Source organism: Alosa pseudoharengus, unplaced genomic scaffold, assembly GCF_046254945.1.
Source record: "Alosa pseudoharengus isolate Yale_2024_CS ecotype anadromous, Long Island Sound unplaced genomic scaffold, YU_APseudo_1.1 YU_APseudo_1.1_scf_19, whole genome shotgun sequence".
Classification (NCBI taxonomy): Eukaryota; Metazoa; Chordata; class Actinopteri; order Clupeiformes; family Clupeidae; genus Alosa; species Alosa pseudoharengus.
The window spans coordinates 37,098,568-37,113,176 of NW_027468657.1; the positions used below are offsets into that span (position 1 = coordinate 37,098,568).

The 14,609-nt window shown below is 42.1% G+C and overlaps 1 protein-coding gene across 1 annotated transcript; it reads right to left on the reverse strand.

The window, feature by feature from the left end:
- Window positions 1-13,021: 13,021 nt before the first annotated feature.
- ora1 (olfactory receptor class A related 1) lies at window positions 13,022-13,983 on the reverse strand. Its single transcript, XM_076293104.1, has one exon. It carries the CDS (start codon window positions 13,976-13,978, stop codon window positions 13,022-13,024), a length of 957 nt encoding a protein of 318 aa, XP_076149219.1. The 5' UTR covers window positions 13,979-13,983.
- Between the last annotated feature and the right edge of the window lie 626 nt (window positions 13,984-14,609).

The window sequence follows — 14,609 nt, forward strand, 5'->3', positions numbered from 1 at the left end:
GAAATCGCCAGTTGTAAACGCAGTAGCAGTAACAGCAAAAAATGTCCTGTCCTGTTAGTACTGTCCTGAGTAGTGTCCCGAGACAGTTAGACACTGTCCCGAGACACCCAGACACTGTCCCGGGACAGTTAGCCACTGTCCTGTGACACCCATGACTGTCCTGTGACACCCATGACTGTCCTGTAACACCCAGACACTGTCCCGGGACACCCAGACACTGTCCTGTGACACCCAGATACTGTCCCGAGACACCCAGACACTGTCCCGAGACACTCATGACTGTCCTGTGACACCTAGACACTGTCCCGAGACAGTTAGACACTGTCCTGTGACACCCATGACTGTCCTGTAACACCCAGACACTGTCCCGAGACAGTTAGACACTGTCCCGTGACACCCATGACTGTCCTGTAACACCCAGGCACTGTCCTGTGACACCTATGACTGTCCTGTGACACCTAGATACTGTCCCGTGACACCTATGACTGTCCTGTAACATCCAGACACTGTCCCGTGACAGTTAGACACTGTCCCGTGACACCCATGACTGTCCTGTAACACCCAGGCACTGTCCTGTGACACCTATGACTGTCCTGTGACACCTAGACACTGTCCCGTGACACCTATGACTGTCCTGTAACATCCAGACACTGTCCTGTAACACCCAGACACTGTCCCGTGACACCCATGACTGTCCTGTAACACCCAGACACTGTCCTGTAACACCCAGACACTGTCCCGTGACACCTATGACTGTCCTGTGACACCTATGACTGTCCTGTAACATCCAGACACTGTCCCGAGACAGTTAGACACTGTCCCGTGACACCCATGACTGTCCTGTAACACCCAGACACTGTCCTGTAACACCCAGACACTGTCCCGTGACACCTATGACTGTCTTGTGACACCCAGACACTGTCCCGAGACAGTTAGCCACTGTCCTGTAACACCCAGACACTGTCTCGAGACAGTTAGACACTGTCCCGTGACACCCATGACTGTCCTGTAACACCCAGACACTGTCCTGTGACACCTAGACACTGTCCGGTGACACTCATGACTGTCCTGTAACATCCAGACACTGTCCCGTGACACCCATGACTGTCCTGTAACACCCAGACACTGTCCTGTGACACCTAGACACTGTCCGGTGACACTCATGACTGTCCTGTAACACCCAGACACTGTCCCGTGACACCTATGACTGTCCTGTGACACCCAGACACTGTCCTGGGACAGTTAGCCACTGTCCTGTAACACCCAGACACTGTCCCGAGACAGTTAGACACTGTCCCGTGACACCCATGACTGTCCTGTAACACCCAGACACTGTCTCGTGACACCTATGACTGTCCTGTGACACCTAGACACTGTCCCGTGACACCTATGACTGTCCTGTAACACCCAGACACTGTCCCGTGACACCTATGACTGTCCTGTAACATCCAGACACTGTCCCGTGACACCCATGACTGTCCTGTAACACCCAGACACTGTCCTGTGACACCTAGACACTGTCCGGTGACACTCATGACTGTCCTGTAACACCCAGACACTGTCCCGTGACACCTATGACTGTCCTGTGACACCCAGACACTGTCCTGGGACAGTTAGCCACTGTCCTGTAACACCCAGACACTGTCCCGAGACAGTTAGACACTGTCCCGTGACACCCATGACTGTCCTGTAACACCCAGACACTGTCTCGTGACACCTATGACTGTCCTGTGACACCTAGACACTGTCCCGTGACACCTATGACTGTCCTGTAACACCCAGACACTGTCCCGTGACACCTATGACTGTCCTGTAACATCCAGACACTGTCCCGTGACACCCATGACTGTCCTGTAACACCCAGACACTGTCCTGTGACACCTAGACACTGTCCGGTGACACTCATGACTGTCCTGTAACACCCAGACACTGTCCCGTGACACCTATGACTGTCCTGTGACACCCAGACACTGTCCTGGGACAGTTAGCCACTGTCCTGTAACACCCAGACACTGTCCCGAGACAGTTAGACACTGTCCCGTGACACCCATGACTGTCCTGTAACACCCAGACACTGTCTCGTGACACCTATGACTGTCCTGTGACACCTAGACACTGTCCCGTGACACCTATGACTGTCCTGTAACACCCAGACACTGTCCCGTGACACCTATGACTGTCCTGTAACATCCAGACACTGTCCTGAGACAGTTAGCTACTGTCCTGTGACACCAAGCCACTGTCCTGTGACACCAATGACAAATGTTCCAAATGTGAACCACTTTGAGCTGCATTCTGTGAATGAAAGGTGCTATAATTAATTATATTTATAATTATTATAATAATTATTATAATTATTATTATGTAGAATCATTTATGTCTTTGAATCATTGTGTGTGTGTGTGTGTGTGTGTGTGTGTGTGTGTGTATGTATGTATGTATGTATGTATCTTTTTATTTGTTTTGTTTTAGATAAAATATAAAGCTTATTAATTGTTTTACATAAAATTGTACATGTAAAAATCCTTTTTTGCTTTATGACTTTTTAAGTTTTAAAGTTGTTTGTTAGAATTTTTAATAAAGATGACTTGTGCTTTAAAGTAGTAGCTCTGGATTTGTGTTTTGTTATCAAGTAATGTTCAAGCACAGCTGGCATTCAGCCAACACTCAGTCAGATCAGTTAGTGTGTGGGCCAGTGCATGCCCAGGGACCCAGGCAACCCTCAGCCAACACTTTGATAAACAATAACACCCACACCTGGGCCGACAGACAGACAGACAGACAGACAGATAGATGCTTTATTTGTATGAAGATAACAAAATATCAACTCAGGTCTCAGTGCAGACCAAGTACTATAGTGAATAATAAATAAATACAATATAACATAACATAAGTGCTTGTTTATGGAAGTCCACAACAACCATCTCCTTGGTCTTGGTGAGTTTGTTTTCCTTGCATAACAAAACAATAAGTCATTTTACGGCGTTTTGGCCACACTTGGGGCAGAGCAAATCTTTATGTCAGTTTCCACTGATTGGGCCATGGGCATGGGCAGGGATGGGCAGTATTTCTAATACATGTGTTTAAAATATGTATTTCAAATACAAAATACTATTTTGTCATTTGTATTTTATTGAGATAATGAAAATGCCTTCGTATTTTGTATCAAAATACTTCAGTGTTGCGTATTTTTGTATTTTCAAAATACTTTAAAATACTTTCTGTGAAACACTGTGATGACATCTATCTAACTATCTATACTGTAAAGCACGAAATGTCTGTCTCTGTCTGTTTGTGGCACCCTTGCATGGTCAAGCTGGAATGATTAACAGGCCCCATAACAACTATATAAAAAATATTTTATATATATAAAAAATAGTCTGAATGCAACACTGTCTGAGAAGTTAGTTGTGCTCAAAGGCATCAACTGAGGAAACACGACTAGCTAAGGTTACACACACTCCTTTGCTCACACAAGGACAGCAGAAGGACTTGAATTCACAAGTTTATATTGCAACACTTGAGTTTGATATTTTCCTTTCTTTTTTCTGTTTTACAGGTTTTTTTTCTAGACTTTAAATTTGTCTATGTTCTCTGACCTGTGAAATATTTCAGTGCTATGGTAACTTGACAAGATACCTCAAACAAGGACATTTCCAATTTTGCACATTTTAAATAACAAATGATTGATAATGTCATAATAATTGGCTTCTAATTGGCTCAACTGATTGGATGGTATTAATGTGACAACCTGATTTTTATTTTTACTTTTTTTTGTATTTACATTGATAGAAGTTGTGCACACACCATCAGGTGTATACAAAATTATTCAACTGTGATGAAACTCACCATAAGTGTGGTAATGATGTGGTTATATAACTTAAAAGGTTAAAATGCTACCTAGTTTAAATTTCTAAATCAGTCATCTATTTGGATTGTTTGTCTTTCAGTTATTGTCACTGATTCATAGTGGGCAATCTATTACACCAACTGGTTGGAAAGTGCAACAGTTGTGGAGTCGGCATTGCATGTCGCTGCAAAACAGTACATCTCCAAACTTATAAACAGTAACTGTCAAATAAGGAATTTGAAGATGATATCCGAAAAGCATTAGATTGCATAGAAAACTGATTGATATGAATACACTGTACAGTTTATGTAGTAATAATGCACTGGTTATGAATAACAACTATTTTAAGTAAACATACAATTAGTAATGCAAAAAGTTTTTGTTCTAAGATTTATTTCTCTTTTGTGGCCCCAATTAGTCCAGGAAACTGGCAAAAATGATACAGACTGCCATAATCTGTGATGAAGATATCATAGATGTTGACCTTGTGCTCGACGTAATGATGCCTGAGGTAAGGAAATGTGAATATAAAAGCCATGTCATATTATGATCAGTGTGGTTTCTCCAGAATAAATAAACCAAACCATACCAAACATGCATATTGTCACTACATTCTCATGCTATTTCCAATTTGAAATCTGTTTGCATTTGAAGGTTTCCATTAACATTGTCACGAACCACGAGGGTTTCTGCAGGTTTCTGGAGAGGTTCATGTCCATGCATCCGGCATTGGAGTAACAAGCATTGCTGTTTTTTTCTGTATTTATACATTCTTTTTTAATGTATTAGTTGTTTATTTATTTATTTATGTCTTATTGGATTTCAATTTATTATCTTCATTTCATTATTTACAAGGATACAAGGATACAAGGATACAAGGAAGTTTATTGTCACATGCATATAGTTACTGGAAGTAAGAAATGCAGTGAAATTATGTCTGGTGTCAGCCTATTTGTGCATTTATGGGGGGGGGGGGGGGGGGGAAAGTGCAGTAGAAGAGGGGTTTAGTAGATTAAGTGGCAAGGGCTGCATAAAAAAGGTGGGGGAGGATTGGGATTGGGTGGGGGGCACCAACAAGGAGCACCCAAGAGCAACAGGGGCAAGGAAAAACTCCCTTACCAAGGAAGAAACCTTGGGCAGATCCACGGCTCAAGGGGCTAACCCAACTGCCAGGGGTCTTGGTGTGTGTGTTGGGGGGATGACAGGGGAGATGGGATAGTGTGCTGTGTATGTGGGGAGAGGGCAGTGTGCAATATGTGTGTTGGAGAAGCTTCCTCATGAGACAATGTGCTGTGTATTGGGGGGGGGGGGGGGGGGGGGCAGTGTGCTGTAAGTATGTTGGGGATGTGTGTTGGAGAAGCTTCCTGATGAAATAATGTGCTGTGTATGTAGGGGGGGGGGGGGGGGCAGGGACTTACTATTGCAAGCAGAGTACTGTATGTATGATGTATGTGAGTGATGACAGTGAAGATGTGTGTGTGGGCGGGAGGGGAGTGGAGCAGTGACTGTGTGTGTGTGTGTGTGTGTAGTGTGTGTGTGGGCAGTGTGCTGTAAGTATGTTGGGGATGTGTATTGGAGAAGCTTCCTGATGAAATAATGTGCTGTGTATGTAGGGGGGGGGCAGGGACTTACTATTGCAAGCAGAGTACTGTATGTATGATGTATGTGAGTGATGACAGTGAAGATATGTGTGTGGGCGGGAGGGGAGTGGAGCAGTGACTGTGTGTGTGTGTGTGTGTGTGTGTAGTGTGTGTGTGGGTAGGTGGGGGAAGTGTGCTGTAAGTATGTAGAGGATGTGTGTTGGAGAAGATCCTGAAGACAGTGTGCTGTGTATGTAGGGGGGGGGGGGCAGTGTGCAGCAAGTATGTAGAGGAGGCTTACTGTAGCAAGCAGTGTGCTGTATGTATGTGAAGTGATGACAGTGATGATGTAAGTGTGTGTGTTGGGGATGGGGGTGGGGTGGGGGTGGGGGGGGCAGAAGGCTAAACCTTCTGGGGGGATGACAGGGGAGATGGGAGTTCAGGGGCAGAAGGCTAGGCAATCAAGGACATGGGTAGATGGAGGAGAAATCAAAAATAATAAATAAAAAGTTCAATGGAGATGTGCAAAAGTTGGAGAAAGTCAGATATGTGTGTGTGTGTGTGTGTGTGTGTGTTTTGACGTGTGATGAAATAAGAAAATAAATAAAAGGTCTGTAGCATAGGGAGAGGGATGTAAAAGTGCTAAAAGTCTTGTAGGTGTGTGTGTGTGTGGGGGGGGGGGGGGCAGTGTGCAGCAAGTATGTAGAGGAGGCTTACTGTAGCAAGCAGTGTGCTGTATGTATGTGAAGTGATGACAGTGATGATGTAAGTGTGTGTGTTGGGGATGGGGGTGGGGTGGGGGGTGGGGGGGCAGAAAGGCTAGGCAATCAAGGACATGGGTAGATGGAGGAGAAATCAAAAATAATAATAAAAAGTTCTATGGAGATATGCAAAAGTTGGAGAAAGTCAGATATGTGTGTGTGTGTGTGTGTGTGTGTTTGTAAAATAAATAAAATAAATAAAAGGTCTGTAGCTTAGGGAGAGGGATGTAAAAGTGCTAAAAGTCTTGTAGGTGTGTGTGGGGGGTGGGGGGGTCATGAGTGCTGAGTAGTGAATGAGTGCAAAGTCAGTATAGTGTGAGTTCAGAGTTGGGAAATGTTTGAGAGTGCTGAGGAGTGAATGTGTGCAAAGTCAGTATAGTGTGAGTTCAGAGTTCGGATGGCCTGGGGATAAAAACTTCTCCTAAGTCTCTCAGTTCTGGCTTTGTGACTACATAGGCGTCTTCTTGATTTCAGTGGTAGGAATAATCCATTGTTAGGATGAGAAGAGTCCTTCAGAATCTTTTGGGCTCTTAGGAGTACTCTTCTGGAATAGATATCTTGTAGAGCAGGGAGTTGAGTTCTTATTGTACGTTCAGCTGAGCGCACTACTCTCTGCAGAGTACTACAATCTCTAACTGTGGAGTTCCCATACCAGGTGATGATGCTACCAGTTAGAACACTCTCAACCGCTGAAGTGTAGAAGGCCTTCATGATGGATGTAGAAACTTTGAATTTCCTTAGCTGACGAAGGAAGTAGAGTCGTTGTCTGGACTTCTTCAGAACATATTGAGTGTTAACAGTCCATGTTAAGTCTTCAGTAATGTGGACACCAAGGTATTTAAAACTTGTTACTATATGTGTGTACTGGGGAAATTAGATTTTTTTTGGTGTTAAGTTTATGGTGTATTTTGTTCTGAGAGAAAACTGAACCATGCAAGGTTTTCCGTATTTAGATTTACAAAGCTTTTTTGTTTAAAAGGTTTTTTGTTCTTATGTTTAGAATTAAAATGTGTTCTCCAAAACTGTCCAGTTGTCTGTTTTTGTGATCATCTACCCATGGATGGCTACAACATTTGGTTAAGCAAGCCTATGACTTAACAGACCTGGGGGGTATTCCAAGTACATGGTTTAGTGATAAACCTCCTACAACAAGAGCCCTATGGTATTGTTTTGTTAGGAGAATGAAGCCATACAGCTCTTCTATTAGGAGGTTTACCACCTACTCTGTGTTAACTAACCCAGGTTTGTCACTAAACCTCGTACTTGGAATACCCCCCTGGTAAGATGCCTAAATATTTACACATTTGCCTATAATAATTATCTAAACAATTATTATTTATTCTTAAAATATTTGCTGGCACAAGGAGTTTCATTAATTATATTTCCCTTTATGCGTGCATGACGATAAACTACTTGAACTTGAACTAATGCTGCTTGTGGAATATCAACAATATACATTAAGTGTTTAATATACGTAGGCTATTTGTTGTAAGTAAAAAGTGATTTATATATTTCTTGGTTACAAGTAGCCTAGGCTAGCCTACAAGTTAATAACAAATAGAACAGAAAGAGGTGGAAGGTAGCCTAATAGGCCTAGGTGGCATAACAAACATTTCAACAAAACAAAACATTTCCAAAGCAACTGAGGTCGACAACGGATACTTGTGTTTTTATTTGGCGTTTTACCTAACTTTCCACGAGACAACCATCATGACAGCGCTACACACCTAGCACACATACCTTTACACAAGACAGTTCTGCAAGGCACAACGTAACTTAAGCAAGACAATGCTGGATAAACAAAAACATGTTTTACAGCAGAATAATATTGGCCAGACGTCGCCCTACATTCAGCGTTGTAAGTTAATAACCCACTTTCTACAAGCCACGTGTCTTCCTAACATCCCGACATTGAAATTGTATTTTCCAACGAAACAAATAAAGACAAAAAATAGCTTTGTTCGTGATCAATCTTTGATACCACTAGCCAACTTCCGCAATACAGTGCCACAAGATAGTACGCGACTTCCGCAAGACAGTGCCGCGAGACACTACGCAACATCCGCAAGACAGAGGACAGGACAAAAGTACGGTACAGTACAGTTTCGGCTCTAACCGCCTCTCTGTAAACGTAATATTATGCAACACCTTGCCTCTTAAAATGGTCTATAGGCGTACTTGCCGTTCCCGGTGCTATAGCCTACTTCAGGGGTGGGCAACTAATTTCCCCAAGGGGCCACATGACAAACTGGGATTGTTGAGGAGGGCCGGACCCAAAATACCGAACTCAAGTCTGAACTCAATTCTGTTCAATTCTATTCTGTTCTTGTATAACATTAAGTAAATCATATGGTTTTGTTTACTAGTCGTAAGAACAGATGAAAATGTGAGGGAGACAATATTGAATCTATGTCCAGTATTTAATCCTCATTCTCGAAAATTATTTTTTGACATGACATTTTTTTTCAGTTTTCAAAGACTGATATAAAAAAGTACTACAATATCTATATAATTAGGCTAGGTCATGAAAATGTGAAGGAGTCAGTACAACCGATAGGCCTGTGCCACCATTTCATCAACACTCAGCAATATTTCATCATTAAATCATTACCATCATTAAATTAACTCTATGTAGAATTAGACTACGAAAATGTGGAGCAGACAATAATAGGCTGTCATTAGTTAATCAACATGCACAAAGAAAACTATTTTAAAAATGTAGGCTATGTTTCTGCTTTAACTTTATGCCCATAACTGTGATTGGTCAACTCGCTCTGTGTGTTGAGCCCATGGGTTGAGCCGGCTGCTTCAAGCAACCTGTGGGTAGTAGCATCATACTAGTTCGCTAACATAAGCTTTGCAAATAAACTCAGACATTTGGTTACAGTTACGGGGTTATCCAATTGTAAACTGTCTATCTGCCAGTAACGTTTTGAAATGAACACTTCGTATCGCCAACGAGCAGCAGTAGGAGTTCGTTCTAACAACCTTTGCGGTGGTGAGCGACGCAGACATAAGAGACACAAAACTTTCAAAGGTTTACGCCTACGTAAAGGCAACTGCATTGTATCGACACAGAAGCATAAATTCTATTCACCAGCACATCAGTAAGGGTGTTTACGTCGTATCCACGCACAAATGTATGGGCGTACAAATAGCAGTCGCTTTCAAAATAAAAACAACGGTATTGATTTGCATGCATTGTCTCTATGCTAGGCTCTTGTTCTTTCACGGACCTTACGCGGGCCGGTCAGGCAAAGCCCACGGGCCGGATGTGGCCCGCGGGCCGTATGTATGTATAACCCATGTATGGCCTACTTGATAACGTGCCCTCTATGCTGCCTCTACTTGAGAGTTTACTAAAGGGTGTCATTTCCAATACAGAATGCAGTGGAATTCAATGTTAAATTTGTTAAATGTTTAATTAATCTGAGAAAGAAGTGCCAACATAAGTGCTCCTCTAGAGGAAAAAATAGGATGCAGTGAAGTAAAGGGTGTCCTTACTTGCATCAATGTAGGGAAGTTTCCTAATGGATGCCCCTGCAGTGAAAAATAGCCTATGTGGTATAGGTGTCCTTACAATGGGATAAACTTGAAGTTCCCTACAGGTGCCTTTCTGATGCAAGAAAAAAAAAACATGAAGTGCCCTCTTAGATAGCACTGCGGCACTATGAAGTGCCCTTGCAATGGAAGGAACAAATCCCAGTAAAATGAGTCTTCCTTTTGCCCTCTAGGGAAGGTTTTCCCAATGTCAATGCCATTATGTGAGTCTAGGGTACCACCAAATACTTTTTCTGTATTTCTGCAAAGAGGAGATCAGTTCAGTAGAAAATATCTAGCTGATATTTTGATGTTATCTCATCTGCACTGTCCATATTTTCATTTTTATTTTCAATGGGCACTTTAGGCCAGGGCATTCAGCGTTACAATAATAACACGAGCAGTCAAGTGACAGGAGACCCTCAGACCCTATCTCACAATGGAAAAGAAAAAGAAAGTGGGACCAAATTCCAAAATAAAAATATGGATCTTGATCTGTCTAAATAATCATGTAGGAGAACTGAGATACAAGGTATTTCACACAGTTTATGTGATATGTCTTAATAGGACCCCTCAATCATAGGGCTATGTTATTCATCCCTGATATCTTGAATTTCCCCTTGGGGATCAATAAAGTATATATCTATCTATCTACAGTGCTTCCCAGGGTAGGAATTTCACGACGGCCACGACGGCCATGGCCGTCGTAGCCCCTTGCATTGGCCGTGAAGCCCCTTTGAAAATCAGAGGTTTACAGGCCACGGTGGCCTTGGTGCCCCATTCTTTCAATATTCTGCTTTGCGTCCTACTAATAGCGATTTTTAGTTAGCCTGTGGCCTGTCAAAATAATCTTAGCATTCACAGCGCAAATTAATTTAGTCTTTTACGCAGTGGAGAAAGTGACAGCGCAAGAAAGTGCGTCCAATTCACCCATTCTTCTCAGTTGAACTACTCGCGAAGTAGCCTATACATTACACAGACATCACAAGTATCACATGAAAGAGCTTTTTCTCAGCTTTTAAACGATGTTAGCCGATAATTGCTGTGTTGAACGGTTCGCGAGAAAAGTAGGCCTAAATATAATTCAATTTAATCATACATTCTACTGAAGGTTTTGCGTCCCATGATCTCCCTACCCATTCATCTCGGTGGAATACTTCACGAACCCTTCTTTTAACACATGACAAACCATATATCGGAATAAACAGCAGACCTTACCGAACACAAAAGTGTAAAGCAGTCCCCTGTTAGCCGTTCCAGAGTAATCTAGTTTTGAATTTGCAGTAAATTTCGACATGCATGGATGTCTCCAAATTTGGGCTTTGCGTTTTACAATGTGTTTAAATTGTTCCACATGATTTCATAACGGGCCAAATACAAAATAAATGTTACAAATATCGCCTAGATATTGGTAAATCATAGGACAGCTGACTAAGAGTTTGTGAAAGCATTTGATCACAAAATGCATGCATCTAGGCTATTTGAGTCTCTTAAAGCTGAGCTGTGCTTAAATTGTTCAATACATGATTTCATAACAGGCCAAATATAAAATAAATGTTATATATAGCCTAGATATCTGTAAATATTAGATGATCAGATGATTTACAGTTCTATGTAATATGTCATGTTTCATGTTTTTGTAATGTTTCATACAGTGATGCAGGTCTATTGCAGTGAATAGGCCAAATACAACTTTGATCATTTTTATAGCCTACTACTGTATAGTTAACTTTGGCCTTGGTGCCCTGACATGTGGCCTTTGTGCCCCCCACCAAATATGCCCAACTGAAGGCCAAGTGGCCTTGCCCCCAGAATGGTGAAATTCCAAGCCTGGTGCTTCCCATACATTGACTTATGTGTGGCGGCCCACCACAATATCAACATTGACCACCACACAATGATTTTCCTGGTTGTACTAAATTGTGCTTAAATCTGGTTAGAATCATAACCGCGCTGCACTAATTTGTTAAAAACTGTTGCATTCGAGTTAATTCCTCATACCACCACAAATATAATTAAATTCTGTGGGAAACACTGATCTATCTACCTATCTATCTATCTGAATGAGGCCCTTTAGTCAAATAACACAGGTCATGCTGTGATGTGATAATAATGTGTGATAAACATGTGTTGTAATTGGCATCTTTTTTCACAGCAAGATACCTTGAATATGTTGATGGTTATGTCATATTTGTAAATCTCAATCTGTCCATTTCTTTCCACAAAACCGGTGGTTATGGGGTTATTTTTCTAATGTTCTGAGGGGGCACAGTGGCTCATGCTTGACACATCATATCCTTTTGTGTGAGGTTGGGGCCCCCAAGTTCAAATTCTCTGTAATTTGCGTGTAAAATGGCCTGTTTATTCCAGCCGAAGAGGTGATGTGCCATATCATCAGTAATGTACGTCTCTTAAAAGAGATGCGTGAGTGAGCATGACATCTCATTTCTCATATCTGCCTCTCCTTGATTCCTCCATCCTCCTTATATTTCTTCCTCGTTTTCTTTACAACATTTATTAGAAAGAGGGGTTAGGACACAAGGAAGGAAGGAATGAAGGGAGGGAGGATGGACAAATGTGATGCGATCTGGGAAATCCCTTCACATGGTGCAATTTTAACTTATGATTCTAATACCATCCTAGCAACATCCAAGACTTTGGGAGGATGGTATACAGGATTTTGATAGGGGACAGTGTCCAGAATGTTGGCAGGATAGTATTAAAATCTTAATATAATAAGGATTTTTGAGTGCACCATGTGAATGGTTTTCCTAGATCTCATCACAAATAGAGAAATGATCTGCAACCACAGACTTTGAGAAGGGGAAAGAGGAGTGGGCAGGGGGTTCATGTTCGGACCTTAGGTCTACCTACTGGAGCGACGAATAATGCACAACTAACGCAATTAATGGGCTAAAGTCAATCACACCATGAATTGTCTCCAAAAAAGTACATTTCATTTATTAAATTGTGAATACATGGTTATAGTTTCACATAGGCTACATGTTATTTGTCTGGATTGAGTGAAATTGTTAAAAAAAAAAAAAATTAAAAAAAAATCTGCACACACCAAAGTGAACTGGTTTAGTCTTGTTTACACAGGACAAGAAGTATGAATTTGGTTTAGGCCTAATAGTGCTTAATAAGGTTTGTATACTGCAGAGTGGCCTAGTTCAGTTGAGTAAAAAGTGTCACTAAAGTACATCATGACAACACATTTCTTTGTTTTACAGAATTATTTTCACATTTCACATGTATATGTTTACAAATATGGGGAAAAGGACAGCTTGTTAGCTGATGGTCTCCCTAGAATCCTGAGTATTAACAGAAGGCTGCTCCCGATCAATTCCTGTTGTACACATCATTCGATTCCTGACTTTCTTGTTGGATGTCATAATGAGAAAAGGGCTAAGAGAGGCATAACAGGATGAGAACCATACTCGCATGTCTGCCACCACAGGGGGCACCTGATCCACTGTAAGCATGTAGATCCAGATAATATTGTCTATGCCAAAGAATACCGTATATAGTGACACTAGTGTGACCACTGTCTTTGCTGCACGTGTCTCCATGGCTGCACTGGCCTGACTTCGTTGTATACTGCGTGCCTTTTGGGCATGATGATGGAGTACCACCAGTATGTAACCACTGGAGCCAAGCATGAGTCCTACAAAGACAAAGTCCCGGACTGATACAGCTACCCCATTGATAACATATGATAGGTTATCACGGAAATCCACATAACAAAAGCCAAGGTTGAGTGTGAAAGCTGGCACTGTGCCATTCCGGGGTGCAATGGAAAAAAAAGGTGCAGCAATGCACACAGCCATGTTGATAAACCAGAGTACAGCAAATGTAGGAATGACAAGGCCAGGGAGCCTTGTCTTCAGTCTTACCCAACAAGACCCAGCTGGGGCCAACATGACAGCCTGGAAGACACTGAGCATGCAGGTGATACAGACAGAGAGGGCACGGGCAATACGGTAGGAGTAGATGACCACCTTGCAGCCAGAATCATTCAGTAAGTTACGTAAGCCAAAGACAGTCATGGTCTGGGGTACACAGCGAGTCAGCAGTAACATCAGGTTGGTAAAGGCCAGATGGCACAGGATGATGTCCACAGGTAACAGATGTGGTTCTAGGCACACAATGTGAGTGTAAGCCAGCAGCACCAGAACATTTCCCAGAATGCCTAAACCTGTCTGCAAGAGGAAGGACACTCCCTTGATGGACAAGCACAGGTCCATGGGTAACAGACCCAAATTACCTAAACAACAGCGATAAAAAAGACAAATTTAAAAGAAAATTTAGATCAAAAAATGCTTTTATTTTAAGGCAATCTCTAAATATGCACAGGGCTTAATCAAAATTCTAATATAGTTTTAGTGACTGCCTGTGACTCCTGCAGACTCAACACTGACATACGCAGAGCCTAATTTTATAGTCTGTACCATACTATGGGGAATAGGAGATTCAGAAACAAGTGTGGAAAACAAAGGTTGATTGACAATTAAAAACAAGCGTACAATGGAGAGATTGTGCAGCTGCTATGGTAACCTGCGTGTGATGGGGATTGGTAGCAATACAATGGAAAATCTGTTTACTCTATGACCACTAGGCAAGGCCCTGTTCTTCATCTCATCAAGAGCAATATTATTAGTGAGAATAAATCCTGTATACTACAGATTAATAAATAACTCGGTTGCCAATCAGTAACAGAAAACTGTAAGGAAGGTTGTCAAGTGTCAAGTCCTCTGCTTTGCTGTTAAAGGTAAACTATGCAGTATTGGCAATTTCCTTACTGTTTTCTCGGTTTTTGCTTTTTTTCCGCTGGCTCTGAATGTCTGAGAAACTCCATTGCTACCTTTTTCTAGCCGG